The sequence below is a fragment of the Gymnogyps californianus genome, chromosome 1, assembly GCF_018139145.2.
Source record: "Gymnogyps californianus isolate 813 chromosome 1, ASM1813914v2, whole genome shotgun sequence".
Taxonomy (NCBI): Eukaryota; Metazoa; Chordata; class Aves; order Accipitriformes; family Cathartidae; genus Gymnogyps; species Gymnogyps californianus.
The window spans coordinates 144,041,829-144,055,151 of NC_059471.1; the positions used below are offsets into that span (position 1 = coordinate 144,041,829).

Genomic DNA, 13,323 nt, shown 5'->3' on the forward strand with positions numbered 1-13,323 from the left:
ATAAAGTTAAAAATTGGACAAAGTATCAGAAAACATTTCTAATTGGTGAACTAAATTAGACAGCAAAATAAACTCACAGCACTGAAGAATGTATGACGGATATTAATCCAGCAATGCCAGCTGACTTTTAGAGAATACCAAAGCTTGAGGTGAGAGCATAAAGTCTCTAGCCATTTCAGAGGGGGGTTGTACACATTCATTAATACTGTCCTCCTATAATTTATCAGTCATTTGTACTGTTTGCTAACATCCCATGAAATACAACATCTGAATGTAGGCATAACACCCTTTCATGGAATCGAATTCAGATGAAACCGTGCTAGTTGGGTAAAAAATACTCTCTGCAGAGAAGGCAGGTCAAGGCCCACATACTTTTTTCAGATTCTTGTCTGACAAATGTTAGGAAGGAAGAGATACTGAGCCACAGAAAAACAGAAAGGGAGGGACGATGGAATTAAGGGAGAGCTTGCCCAAACCTCTGCAATGAATGTTCACTAACAACAAGAACCCCTGGTTCATCATTCTCATTTCTGGATCACAAATGTCACTGAAATAATTTACTTACAAGAGTGCTCTTCTGAGCCTCAGCCAGCTTCGTAGCTATGAAGTACTGTATCGGAGCTAACAGTACAATGACAGCGGCACCGACCAAGGCACTCACTCCGAGTAAATTATAGAGTAGGATCACACCCATTATTATCTATGAAGAAAAAAGCAACATAGAAAAAAAAGTAGATTTCAATATGCCAGAATGATAGCAAGAAAAAAATATTTGTTCTTCTAATAAACAAATTGTTCGTAGGAATCAAGTGAGCCCGTACTTCAGAAGGTTATGTTTGGCAAGTGTAGGAAATGAACCCAGAAGCCTTTGTTTTTGACATTAACTGCATAGTTTGTGTTACTGCCTGGTAGTTCTAATTCCAGATAAGGTTTCCACAGAACTAAAGGAGCACTAAAATGATGGTGCTTGCCCCAAGGCATTTTACAGAATCACTGGCCTCAAGTCTTATTTACACTACAGCTCCTTACATCACTGGAAGTATTCAAAGGTCTTAGGACTGTCATGAATCACATTTGCATTCTGTCATAGTGGTCCTCTTGCAACTGCAGACAGAGGCACACCTAAGATAGGCACTGAAGCATGATGCAGATGTGCTGGGAGTGACACAAATGTGAGCCTGTGCATCAATACCATGTAGGTCTGTTGGAAAGTACCAAGACGCTACCTTAGCCCTACAAAGAGTTTGGGAACTCTTCCCACAAAGGTTTACCTGGGAATGGCTCTGATGCAACTACCGTGATTCTGGTTCCCATGTTAATACAAGCTCTACTACATAAGTATTTTTATAAAAAGCTCCACTTTATGGTACAGAGATGTCCTCAGCAACAGGACATACAGAACTAGTTCCCTACTTTGTATTTTTGCTGTCTCTTCAATGGGTCAGTTCTGTCTTTAAATCTGCCTTCTTATTATACAGCATCAGAAATAAGAATTGGTGGAGTTCAACATTTTGAAAGCATTATTTAGCTTTTCAGGCTTCTATAATGTAAATTAGCATACCTACCTGTCATTTTCTTAGCAGAATAATACAAGGTTACAGGTAGCAATTTGTACTTGGGGTAAACTGAAGCCCTTACTGGGGGCCTGATCCTGCAATGAGTTTTTGTTCTTGATAACAGGCCATAATTGGTGGATACACAATATATTTTCTAAGATTCACCTCAATCTTCAGCAGGCTATGGCTATATTGGCTCACACTGGAAGGATAGGAGTTCAGTATTTGCTACAACCTTTTCTGCTTGAGGAGGGGGCAGCCTTGACAATTGCTGTTTCTTGGGACATCCCTTGAAGCCCAACTCCTTTGCATAAGGCAAGACAGGATAGTCCCACCACCTTTTCCAGAGTCGTATAGTTATAAACCAGCTCATAGTTACCAAGGGTTAGTTTCTTCCTTCTTTTTTCCAAAAAGCAGCCAATTGAGCTAATCAGGCAGAAAGACATATTACCACACCACCAGTGTCATTGATATCAGCTGCATAATACTTTGAGAAGGAAATAGTAAGTATTCTCCTTTCAATTTTATTGTTGGAGCACAAATGTAAGGTAATTGCTATGATTGATAGAGCTAAAGAGCAGAAGGAGCCCTCTATAGCCTAGGCCGCAGGTGCTCATTCACCAAGTTCTTCAGCAGGGGCAAATTCATGGGTGATGCTATGCTCATTCCTGGACAAAACTATGGTCAAGCTACCCTGTGTTCCCTGTCTCCTGATTGCCTGAAGGTGAACTACAGGAACCAGCAAAATCATCAGAAGCTTCCTCAAACCAGCCCTTTACAGGAGTGGTGAGGAAGGCCATTACATTTCTACAGTGGCTGAGACAGAGACTTTATTGAAGAGACAAATGAGTGGTGAAGTTAGGCTACATATAATTATTCACTAGCCACAGGAATCAGACCACTTGTTCATTTAATAACATTCAAAGTATTAACAGCAACAGTTCCAAATAAACCTGGATGTGAAACAGTGACTTAAAATGAAACCCTCTGTATCATTTCTAATTTCTGTTACTGTGCAAACTTTTTTTGTCCTTTTCTCCATAAATTATTTTATGACTCTCTAAACGCTACCCTATCCTAAAATAGACACATAAACCCAATATTTTTTTCCATTAGTAGTAGTAACATTGCTGACTATTATAATAGATTACTGATACAGTCCCAGGAATTTCAGCGAAACAGATCTACTATAAGAGTGGCTTCTATCCTTTTTCAAACTTGTTTAATGTCGGTGTGGTCACCTACAGGTTAGGACCATGCCAATCCCACCCCAAGCTAAAATTTTGCAGGTGCTACAGGAGTCCAAGCTTCATGGAAAATCAGCGTGGCTTAGGTCATTAAATCGTTTAGCACTTTTGAAGATTTCTTTCAGGCTAATAATTTTTACCTTTCCTTCCTACAGATCTGCCTACAGATCTTTCCCAACCTTGTTAAGAACCAGATGTTTACAGTAACTAAGCTTGTTTGGATGAGAGCTCCTCTGAGCATTTCATGTAGCACACTGTCAGTGCTGCTGTCAGTCACTGAGCAGGATTTAATTGCTTTTTGCTCCTGCCACAAAACAGTTACAAGTGGACACTGCAAATGTAATACTTAGTGCTGGTCAGATGCCTGTGCTGCTGCCGTGTGGCAGAAATAAAAGCAATGACTTTTATCAGTAGTGGAAGAAATATGAGCAGGGAAAGGATGACAGGTCATCATTCTTAAAGTCACAGACCACATCCATGACATGGAAATCCTGCTCAAAAAAATCCTCTCTCTCTACTGCAGAGACAGCCTCCCAGACCTTGGAGGAGATGATGGGCCACGTCTCTGCTTGTTAGTCTTCCTGGCAAATGAGCGTGAAGTCCAGGTTTCCCTCTGGATTTTGTAGTAGTCTCACAGACATAGACTCTTTTCAACCAGGTTGAAGGATCTCTGAAATCAGGCCCTTACTTTGATGCTCTACCTGAACAGGCATTGCCCACAGATTGGGGCACAGGAACAAGAACCACATTAATTGATTTGTTTCTATGGCAACCAAGTTATTGATTTGTCCCAGCGTCATCTCTCCCATGGACAAGTTGGATGTAGAAAGCCTCAGGATCTTATTATATATCATTGCCTGTAGGAAAGGAATAAAATGGAAGATATGAAAATGATATAATTATAAAACAATAATAGCAGCAGGACGTTTCAAACTGTGGTATCGGTCTTTACCTAAGACAGCCCTTCTCCCAGTCTCTCACTTGTGACAGAGAGAGAGATGGAGACAGAGTGAGAGAAAGCACAAGAGAGAGAACTGACTTTAAAAAACTCCAATTCCTCTTAAAAGGTTTGTTGCTTAACGCAGACCTAAAATAGAACAAAATGACAACAAAACATCAAAATTTAGGAGACTGGGCAAAGATCTTTTTTTAACAAACATTTGGTGAGCCTGCTTTTCTGTGACACTGTCTGTCAATGAGATCCTTGTTTCTGATAAGATAGTTAAACTCATGAAGTTTTGATCAGGGTGGGTACGTATTCCTTTGGGTTTCTTTCCTTTACCTGGCCATCTATTTCCATAAAATTTGTAGGAGCTTAACAGGGTTTAAAATTAATCAGGGCTCATGTCTACCAGAATTTTAAACACAAATATTGTGAGCCCAGTTTGCGGCTATAACCACGTATCAAACACTGCAACTTCAAGGAATTTTTAAAATAATTTGTGCTCTTTGCCCTGTTTTGTCCATGAGCAAGGTAGATCCTGTAGAATTAAGCAGAAGTGCCTACAGACCATGGTGAAATACATCAGCTGTGTATGGTCCTAAGAGTCCCCATTTTGGCAAGTGGGAGTCACAAAAGCACAAGGAAATAATCAGGTACTCTTTCTTCACCAATTCTGTACTATCTGTCTGGGGAGAAGGCAGAAAATGTTTGAAACAGCTACATCAATCACAGTGTGCGCAAAAACCAGAAGCTTCCATGCTTAGATGATATTCCTATGGTTAGTTACACCTGGCAAAACATCAGTTCCAGCTTCTGTTTTGCACACAGTGCTACTGCTGTCTGTGGAGTTTGGTCTGCAGAGATCCCTGCTACAACCCACCCACGTTCTGAGCTGGAGCTGCTGGCTCCAGTTCATAAACACAACTTTCACAGAGGGTTAATGGATGCCAGTTTTGGAGACACGGTTTTGGAGATGAATCACTCCTGTCCCATCCCACAGGGCTCTGTGCAAAAGGGCATAAATATTCAGAATCACCACACACGATACATGGACAATGTTCCCATAAAACATAGGTCGGCCAAAGATATTCTGCAGATGACTCTGTTCACAGTCAGCAGAAGTAACCTCATAAGCAAATGAACAAAGCAGAGGCAGAGCCAAAATGACACTGCTTATCTTCATATACCTAACGTCATCTGCAAAGAGATGTTCTTACATGCACGGAGTGAGTGTTAAACTTCTACATCTTAGTATGATGGGTTTAGTTTTTAGCAAAAGGAATTGCTGCCATCAGTTTGGCTGTGTAAGTGATACTACTTTTTCCAGTCTTCTGTATAAAAATACAGTGCATCTCTTCCCTCAAACAATTGTTAACTGAGTCTTCAGATAAAGAACAAGACAAATGAAAGTACAAAGCTGGAGCTATTATTAGTGAATTTCTTGGCAGATCATGGGAACATCTTTGCTCACCAGTAAAGCACCTCGTAGGTTGATGCCAGTTTCTGTAGTCACATAGTAGGATGCCTGCAGGAATGTCCTCTGCAAGATAAGGGCCAGGAAGAGAAGAACTGCCAAAACATAAACATTCCTGAGGAATTCCTCTGAGGAAAGATATGAATTTGATGGATCCTTCACCTGAAAAGAGAGGAAAAAGTGATGAAAGTGGCATAGGAGGGATTGTATATTCTTGAGACATTAGAAACAGGAAATTCAGTCATTGCATTAGAAAAAAAATATAGATGGTAGTATGGGAAAGTTATAGGAATCAGATTTCTCACTGTCCTATGTATGAAAATCATTTGGATACAAATTAAATACTCTGCTCATGTTCCAAAGACTTAGGATCTTAACTTTTAGCAGTTCTAAAACGAATTGTTTTTAGCAGGAAAGGGACAATGAGATCACCATGTCTGCCTTATCTTTAGTTTCTCCATCGAATTCTGATGATTTGTAGGACAGAAATACTACTCAGTAGAAAACAAAGCTCATTCCACCTGCACCACAAAGAAGCTGCAAGAAAATATTTTTTATTATATGGGATTAGTTACTTATGTTGCATTTGCATATTATGGAAACAATTCCTTCCAGAAATATAGTCTATGATATCTGTGAATTCTGAAAAAAATAAGAATATATATGCCAGTATTCCCCACAAAATGAGGTTTAAATGCCTCAACAGGGGAAAAAAAAAATCTTGGTTAAATCAGTTTATTTATTTTCATTTTCTAGTTTTTATGTTCCCTGTTCTGCTCTGTTTCAGGCAGAAAAGAAAACAAATGTACCAAAATACTGCAAGGAAGGTTGTTCCCTCGGTATTTCCGATCCAGCTGGAAGCAGGATGTACTGGAATTCTTACAGAAAAAAAAAAGAAGAAGAAAAAAGCGGTTCTGCTGAAATACCCAGCCTGTTTCTGAGATGAAAGGTTTGGGAAATATTGGAAAGCAAGCCACATACCTATGCTCTTGAAGGTTCCTTCATCACTCTGGATTACTGTCATCTGCCATGAGACTGCAGGCAGGAGAGAGGTGCTCTGAGCCGTCCAGGCTCACCTCACTGCAGTGACCCCAGCCTCTCCACAACACCCACTCCTCCCTCTGCCACAGGCAGCTGACACCCAAAAGGTGTGTATAAGCACCCAATAGTGTTTTCAAGAGGTCCAATGTCTGTAAGACACCTAAATCCCACTGAAATAATAGGACTAAGTGGCTCAACCAGCCCAAGACTCCTTGAAACGAGGGTTGGTTAAGTGCACAATTGGTCAGATAAATATATTTGAAAACTCTTCACTTAACGTTCTGCTGCATCTAACTTCCCGTGTTTACATAGTGGGGATATCAATAATAAAATAACATTTGTAGATACCTTTATCAAGGTACATAGAGTTCTCAGGAATTAAGGGGGAATAAGCATAAAATTCGATTAATTCACATTAATTGAAACTAGAGAGAATTTAAAGGAGAAACACGTAATAGCAAGAACAACCAAAAGAAAGTTTATCAAAATCCATAAATTAAAAGCAAATGTATTCTGAAATGTGTCCAAGAGAAACAGTGACTGTCACCAAGCCAGGCTCTTGGAGTGGTTTCAAGTTCTCCAATTATTTTAATCTTCCCTTTAGCCAGTGTTGATTAAAACTTAAAAAACCCCACAACTAAAACCACTACACTGAAGAGTACAAAAGATAAAGGAAGCACACAAGGTACAGATTCCTAAATTTGAGATCCAGAAATTATCATTTTCAAGCTAAAATACCTTGTTTGTTCAACATGCAAAAAACCCCCATTTTTGAGGCAAAATATGCACTTTGCCTTTTAACTCTGTGGCTCAAATCCAACATGTGGAGGTTCAAGGATGATAATGCAGCTTTATTTGATAAGCTGCAAAATTAAAGTCTCATTCTTTAGTGCAATGGCTGAATGAGAGTCTAAAGCCAAATTCAGACCATCAGTCAAGAAAATGAATGTCAGGACCAAGTAGCCAAGCAGAAGATGTTTGGACAGTGATGACAGTCAAATGCTTTATCTGCAGGGGAAAATGTTATTCCATTACATATCTATCTTCTCATTCAAATACAAAACACTCACTGCATAAAGTGTTTGGAGATGTTTCCATATCAGAAGATAGACATAGGAAAATTTCTTCATCGTGTTTTCTCTGCTGTCAGCTAGTAAAATAATTTACCTGTATCTTTTCACTAGTTACTAATAAATTCTTTTTCTTGTAATAGAAAATGTTCTGTATCAGAGGCTTGCGCAGTGCTGAGAGGTGGTCTCTGGAAGTTCAGTCTCGGTGAAACTTGAAATGAGCTGTGAACTAGCATCTTTTGTGCATCTCTACTATCAAGAATGCCATTGAATAAAGTGGATGCTTTTCACTTTCCCACATGTGCCAATGCATTTCATCACAGCAACAAGCAGCATAATCAGTTACAAACAGGGAGTGACTACTCTTGGCTTCCCAGTGGAAAACAGATTTCAGAGAGCTCAAACCTGTCAACAAACTACAAATGGACAGATGGACAGAAATTAAGCAAAATTCCCAGACTCATCCTTGCTAGATGCATCACTGAGGCACCACCAGCGAGTGTCCTGCCTGAAACGAGGAGGCACAGTTGAAGAGGAGCAGAAAAGCTGTTCCTTCTCCCCAGAATTGCAGGGATGACTCCACCAAGAGGCAGACAGCTGGGCAACTGGGGGAAGCCTGCACCACCTGTGTTGCATTCATACCAAAGACTTCCACTACTCAGGTTTATAACTTGACTGTCTCTCACAAAAAAATTACTCAATTTGCTTGAAAGAAACAATGTAATAATACAATGAAGATCATAGACATATAAAAACATGCAGCCAGACGTATTAAGTACCTGATACGAATCTAGAACTACTACCAAACAAAGTCTTTCAATCCATGTTGTCAGGTTACCTTTTCTGTTGTATTCGTATTATTGGTTGTATTCTGGAAGCCCTGGACAATGCCAGAAATGCATAATGGCCCAGCAAAACCCAGCAAGTCAGCCAAGTAACGGAACGTGCTGCTGAGAAGAATTGGTCGTCCAAAAGCACTATACATGGCCAACCATATGGAGGGACTCCGATTGGGCTGGTCTGCTACCTTTTTCTGGAAAACAGAGGAACAGGTATCAATGCACCAAGAAGAGGCCTCCCTGCCTTTATATGGCAACTTCCGTTTCATTTCTGTCTGGATGCCCAAATGGTTCCTGAAGGGTGTTTTGGAGTAGGTGAGGTAGCAAACATGTTGTAGATATCAACAGATTTCCGACATTCTTCACAGCAAATTCAAATTCTGCCTCGTCTTGGTAACTGTGGTTTCTCACCTCTAAATCCTACCACTTTTCTGAACCTGTGAACACAGGAATGTAAACAGAGATTAATCGTACTGGCACGTAGCCATTGCTCCTTGTCACATGTGCGCCCAGGAAAAGGTCTGACCTTTCAAGCCCTTGCTCATATGGGTAATCTTGGCTTTCACAGTAGCTGTGAAACCACTTGATCCAGTAAAGGCTTCTGATGTGAGAAAGGGATTGAAGGAAAAACCATGGACAGACACCTACAAGAACATAGTTTAATTCAATTTATCTGGATTTTTTTCTCTCTCTTGGATGCCTTCCAGGAAGACACACTTCAGCCAATCACTAACTACTGTGCTCAAAAAGATGAAAGTAACAGGCTGTGTTGGGAGGTAAGATTAAATCAACTCAGGGTCCTTTCTAGCCTTCAGTTCTGTGAATCTGTGCAGTAGCATAACTGTTGCCCTAAAACACCAACCAGCGGATATCTCTGTATCTAGTCAGAGGAGTTCTGAGATTTCTGAGGTCCTTTCAATCTAAAGAACAAGGAGTTTTACTTAACAGATCCATGGTCTGCAGAGTGCTTCCTTGTGCTTCAGGCAGCAGCTTTTGACACTTTAAAAAAGCATCTGTCGTTTTTCAAGTAGCACGGATGCCTGCAAGTTGTAACCCAAGCCAAGCCCTCTTGAGTGTTCACAGAGACATTTTGAGTACAGCCCAATAATAACAACCCCCTGTCCCAGCAAATTAACCAAAGAAATCAAGTATGACTGTACCCTGTCTGCCTGCCTCATCTTTTTTCCTCTTTTCTCTGTTTTTCCTTTTATGCCACTTCAACAGTGAGATAGAATATGCACATGGTGCCAAAAATGTACAAGCCTACAGGAGGGCCAGATAGCTGCTTACCGCTTCTAGAGATTAGGCCAGGCTGGTCATACCCAATGCCAAGAAGCTTAGTACAGAGAAATAAGCAGCATGGGGACAAATTAGAGCTAACATTTCAGAAAGTGGTAAGAATGAAACTGCTTCTTCTGATGCGGGGAAGAGCACAAGGGCCTCATGCGAATTTCCCAGACAAAAGGCTCTGAATTTGTTGCCTAGTGGCTTTTGAGCTGGACTGCACTACAGGGGCTACTGTCATCCTCCTCAAATAAACGATCTGCACTTTAACAGCTTGATAGGAGCTAAGCTAACTCTATTAGGAAAACACATCTGTCATCTTTTGGAAAAAATTGCACATACTATTCTGGGCATTCAATTAATGGTAAATTTGGTAAATGGCAATGGTAAATCATTATTTCTTTAATAAGATTTTACTATTTTAATAGCCATTTTCACTACTACTACAATTCACATAATTGTCATCACTACATGAAATCTATTTACTTTTCATTGGAAAAAATACTAATTAGATTAAATTAAATTATCTAATAATCGCTATTGCTAAACAGTGTTGTTTCTTCTTTTTTAATCAGGACTTCAAATTAGCTGAAGTATCTAATGGGGAGGAGGGAGAAAGAAGGGTGGATTTGTCTTCTGATCTTAAGCTCTTTTCCAGAATGGTTCTTGAGGCCCAGTGTTATGGTCTTGCAGCATAGTATGTTGTATGTGCCAACCCTATCCTTTATTTTGGTGCTGAAGGATGATCTGTGAATCACCACTCATTATAGCTCTCTGATGACCACTGACATGTTTTAGTAAATCCACTATTGAAAGTTCGCCAATGTCATAAGAATTAAATAAAAAGCTGTGTCTGGGCTTTCTGCATCAGAAAAATGTTATGACCACAATGATTATTTTCTGTGGTTTCCCAGTCCCTTTAAGCCTCTGTGGCTTGGGAAGCCACCTGAAGCCAAGAGCTTCTCTTCCTGGGCACTGGCAGCTGGAAGGACATACTTTGCTTTTGGAAGGTGAGAAAAAGAATCTTAAAACATACTGTTAAAAATGATTCAGTTACAGAAAAGGAGAGGAGCTGTACTGAAGACAGAAAAGAGTTGCAGCAACATAAAAATGAACTTAAGCAGTTTACACAACTGTGCATCTCGGTGTTTGTTTAAATTTGCAAGGATTATTTTTGTTAGAATGGTCAGTAGCATTTGTTGTTATGTTAATTAACCAGGCTGGACCGCTGTTCTCACGTGTGGCACTTGCTTCGGTTTTCTTTGTCTTTGTCACCTCCCTTTTAAATCACGGTAATTTTCTCTACCTTGGGCACTCAACAGTTGAAATAAGGGCAGTGAGACAGCACTTGCTGGTAAATCAAGCTACCTGTAAGGTACGCCTCAGTAAATACGGAAATCTGACTGTTCCCTTAGTGCTGGAGCTGACAGTGTCAGCCTGGTGCTGAAGGGCATTGCTCTGTCCCTGTGATTTCTAGCTAACAGACTTTCTTTCCTCCTCTTTTTGCCGTAACAGGTAAGATCCACAGTGGCACATGAATAGCAGGTATAGGAAACTAATGGTCCTTGACTTTAAAAATTGCTTTTTCTATTACACCATCCCAAAAGAAAAACTTTCTACTGACCATCAGGGCAAATTACACAGGATTTAGGTTGATGGGGTAAACCAGATGTAATATCAATGATGTGCTAAATCTATTTTGGGATATGTGATGTATGAGGCATTAATATGTGGTTTGAAACATCTAGACCACTCGTACAGAAACCAAAACAAAAGCCAAGCAACAACAGAAACAGAATCAAATTTTGAGGGGAGGGATTATTTGACAAGGACTACCCGCATGTAGTACATTGGTCCCAAAATTTGGCTGTGAGAGTTTCATTGCACACCATTAAGGACTTCTTTATCTTCTTAATCTTATTAAAGAATTCTTTATCTTCAGCCAAAATGTCCATTAACATAGTAGGAACTGTGAACGTGTATTAAAGAGAATATATGAATTTAAGGTCATGGATCTAACCCTATGTGTATGATGTGCATCACTGCTTATTCTGCAGAAGCAACCTTCCTATCCACAGTTAGAATTCCTCCAGGATTCTTAGAAAGGTATGATAAAAATACTGTAGGATGAGGTATTTCTGTTTCTATAGAAGACTTTCCAGAAAAGCAAGAAAATATAGCATGTCCCTCTTTTAGAATATTTACTGATGGCAGGAAATAATGGGATAAGGAAAGCCAATTGCAATGTGGTTTTTTGGCAATACTTTGTTTAGGAAAAAACTCAAACAGCATATTTAAGTAAGCTTAATCATCAAAAGAGCTTGTTTTACCTGTAGTTTTATAGTACCTTCTAATTTGAAAGGACATATACTATGTTGTTTTCTTATGATATGCTGTGTTATGCTATGTTGCCAAACACAAACTACCTATAAAACCAGTAACAAACGACCTATATCTTACTGTAAGAGTTGGAATGCCTTTTGCAGTAGTGACTGCCAGACTAACAGCCAATTAGAATGTTGATCACCAGTTATTTAGCCTTGTATTGTGTTATTTTATATTACTTAATATTATAATACAATTACTGATAACTGGCTTTAAAATTCTATCAAATATAGAAGAAAGTGATATTAAAATTAAATTACTTGATGCTTTGAAAAAATTACTTATAACTAAAGAATTTTGAGTAGTGAATGTATTCATAATGCTAAGAACTGCTTGATGAAAATTTGAAAATAAAAAAAGCCTAGAACAGAATAGCGAATTCAGTTTTGTCACTGAGAAGTGTTAGCTTAGGTCTCGTGTCAGTGGGCAAACCTTCATATGGCAGGAGCCAGAAGAATTCTGTCTAAATAGTTAAATATGCATTTCAGGAGTTGTCCACTGACATCAAAGAAAACAAGCACAGGCTGAACCCAGTGTTCACAGACTTCATGGTTACACAAGTGGCAATACGCTATTTTAGCAGAATATAGCAGCCGTAAAAAGTTAATCTCAGACCCACCAGTTTACGCTCCTATATGCTTGGGACACAGGTTTGGAAAACAGTGATTTTGAGAAAACAGTCATCAAAATTTAACCTGACTCATTTCCCTCATGCTATTATTTGGTAGAGAACCTCAGCTGGTTTCAGTTTTCATAGCATGCAGAAGGGATAGCAAGACAACATCACGTGAGCTATCTCAAAGGCATTTTACAATACAGAATATTCATGGTCATGTTCAGCATCTTTCAGCAAGGCGTGATAAGAAGGGTTTGGAAAGGAACAGAAGCCTTCTTTCTGCAGGGCTATGGAGCACAGCTGAGATCAGCTATCTCCAGGCACAGGCAGGGGTAACCCCACTTAATCCAGAGGATGCTGGGGGGCTCCCCTTGCCAGCTGTGGAAGATTAGTGTAAAATACACCCTGGCAGCAGAGACATCTCTTCCAGATTGCAGACCATGCTTCAACCTGAAGAATTTTCTTAATTCTGTGGCTGTTTTCTGGCCCAACCATGCACAAGCCAACACATTTCTCCATGGGAATGAACTGCAGCGAGTTCTGCTGCCTGGCTCTTTGGATTGGCTTTAGCCCTTTGGTTTACTTTAACATTATCTATGAAGTATCAGTTTACTTTAGGGTTACAGCCTGTTTTCAAATATTAGCACAAACGTGCTAGAGGCTGTGGTAATCTCAAGACTTTAAACAACTACGGAAGCCAAAAGATCTGATGTAAGCCAGCTTTATAAACGTAGGCGCATGTAACTGCATGGGTACATTTATGCAAGTCTTCATATGTGCATGACGCATGCCGTGGGAAGCTACACACTGAAAGTTTGCATTCACGCACATGAGCAATAGCACACTTAACTTGCCTTTTGGCATCTGA

At 39.8% G+C, this 13,323-nt stretch overlaps 1 protein-coding gene across 1 annotated transcript in view; it reads right to left on the reverse strand.

Moving 5' to 3' along the window:
• Positions 1 to 13,323, reverse strand: part of ABCC9 (ATP binding cassette subfamily C member 9) — a 77,448-nt gene that overhangs the window by 48,524 nt on the left and 15,601 nt on the right. The window contains exons 9-12 of the mRNA XM_050915299.1: positions 8,170 to 8,364; positions 5,218 to 5,382; positions 3,505 to 3,660; positions 566 to 700 (exon numbers count right to left, since the gene is read on the reverse strand). Of these exons, the coding sequence (XP_050771256.1) occupies positions 566 to 700; positions 3,505 to 3,660; positions 5,218 to 5,382; positions 8,170 to 8,364 (651 nt within the window). The remainder of the gene's footprint in view (positions 1 to 565; positions 701 to 3,504; positions 3,661 to 5,217; positions 5,383 to 8,169; positions 8,365 to 13,323) is intronic.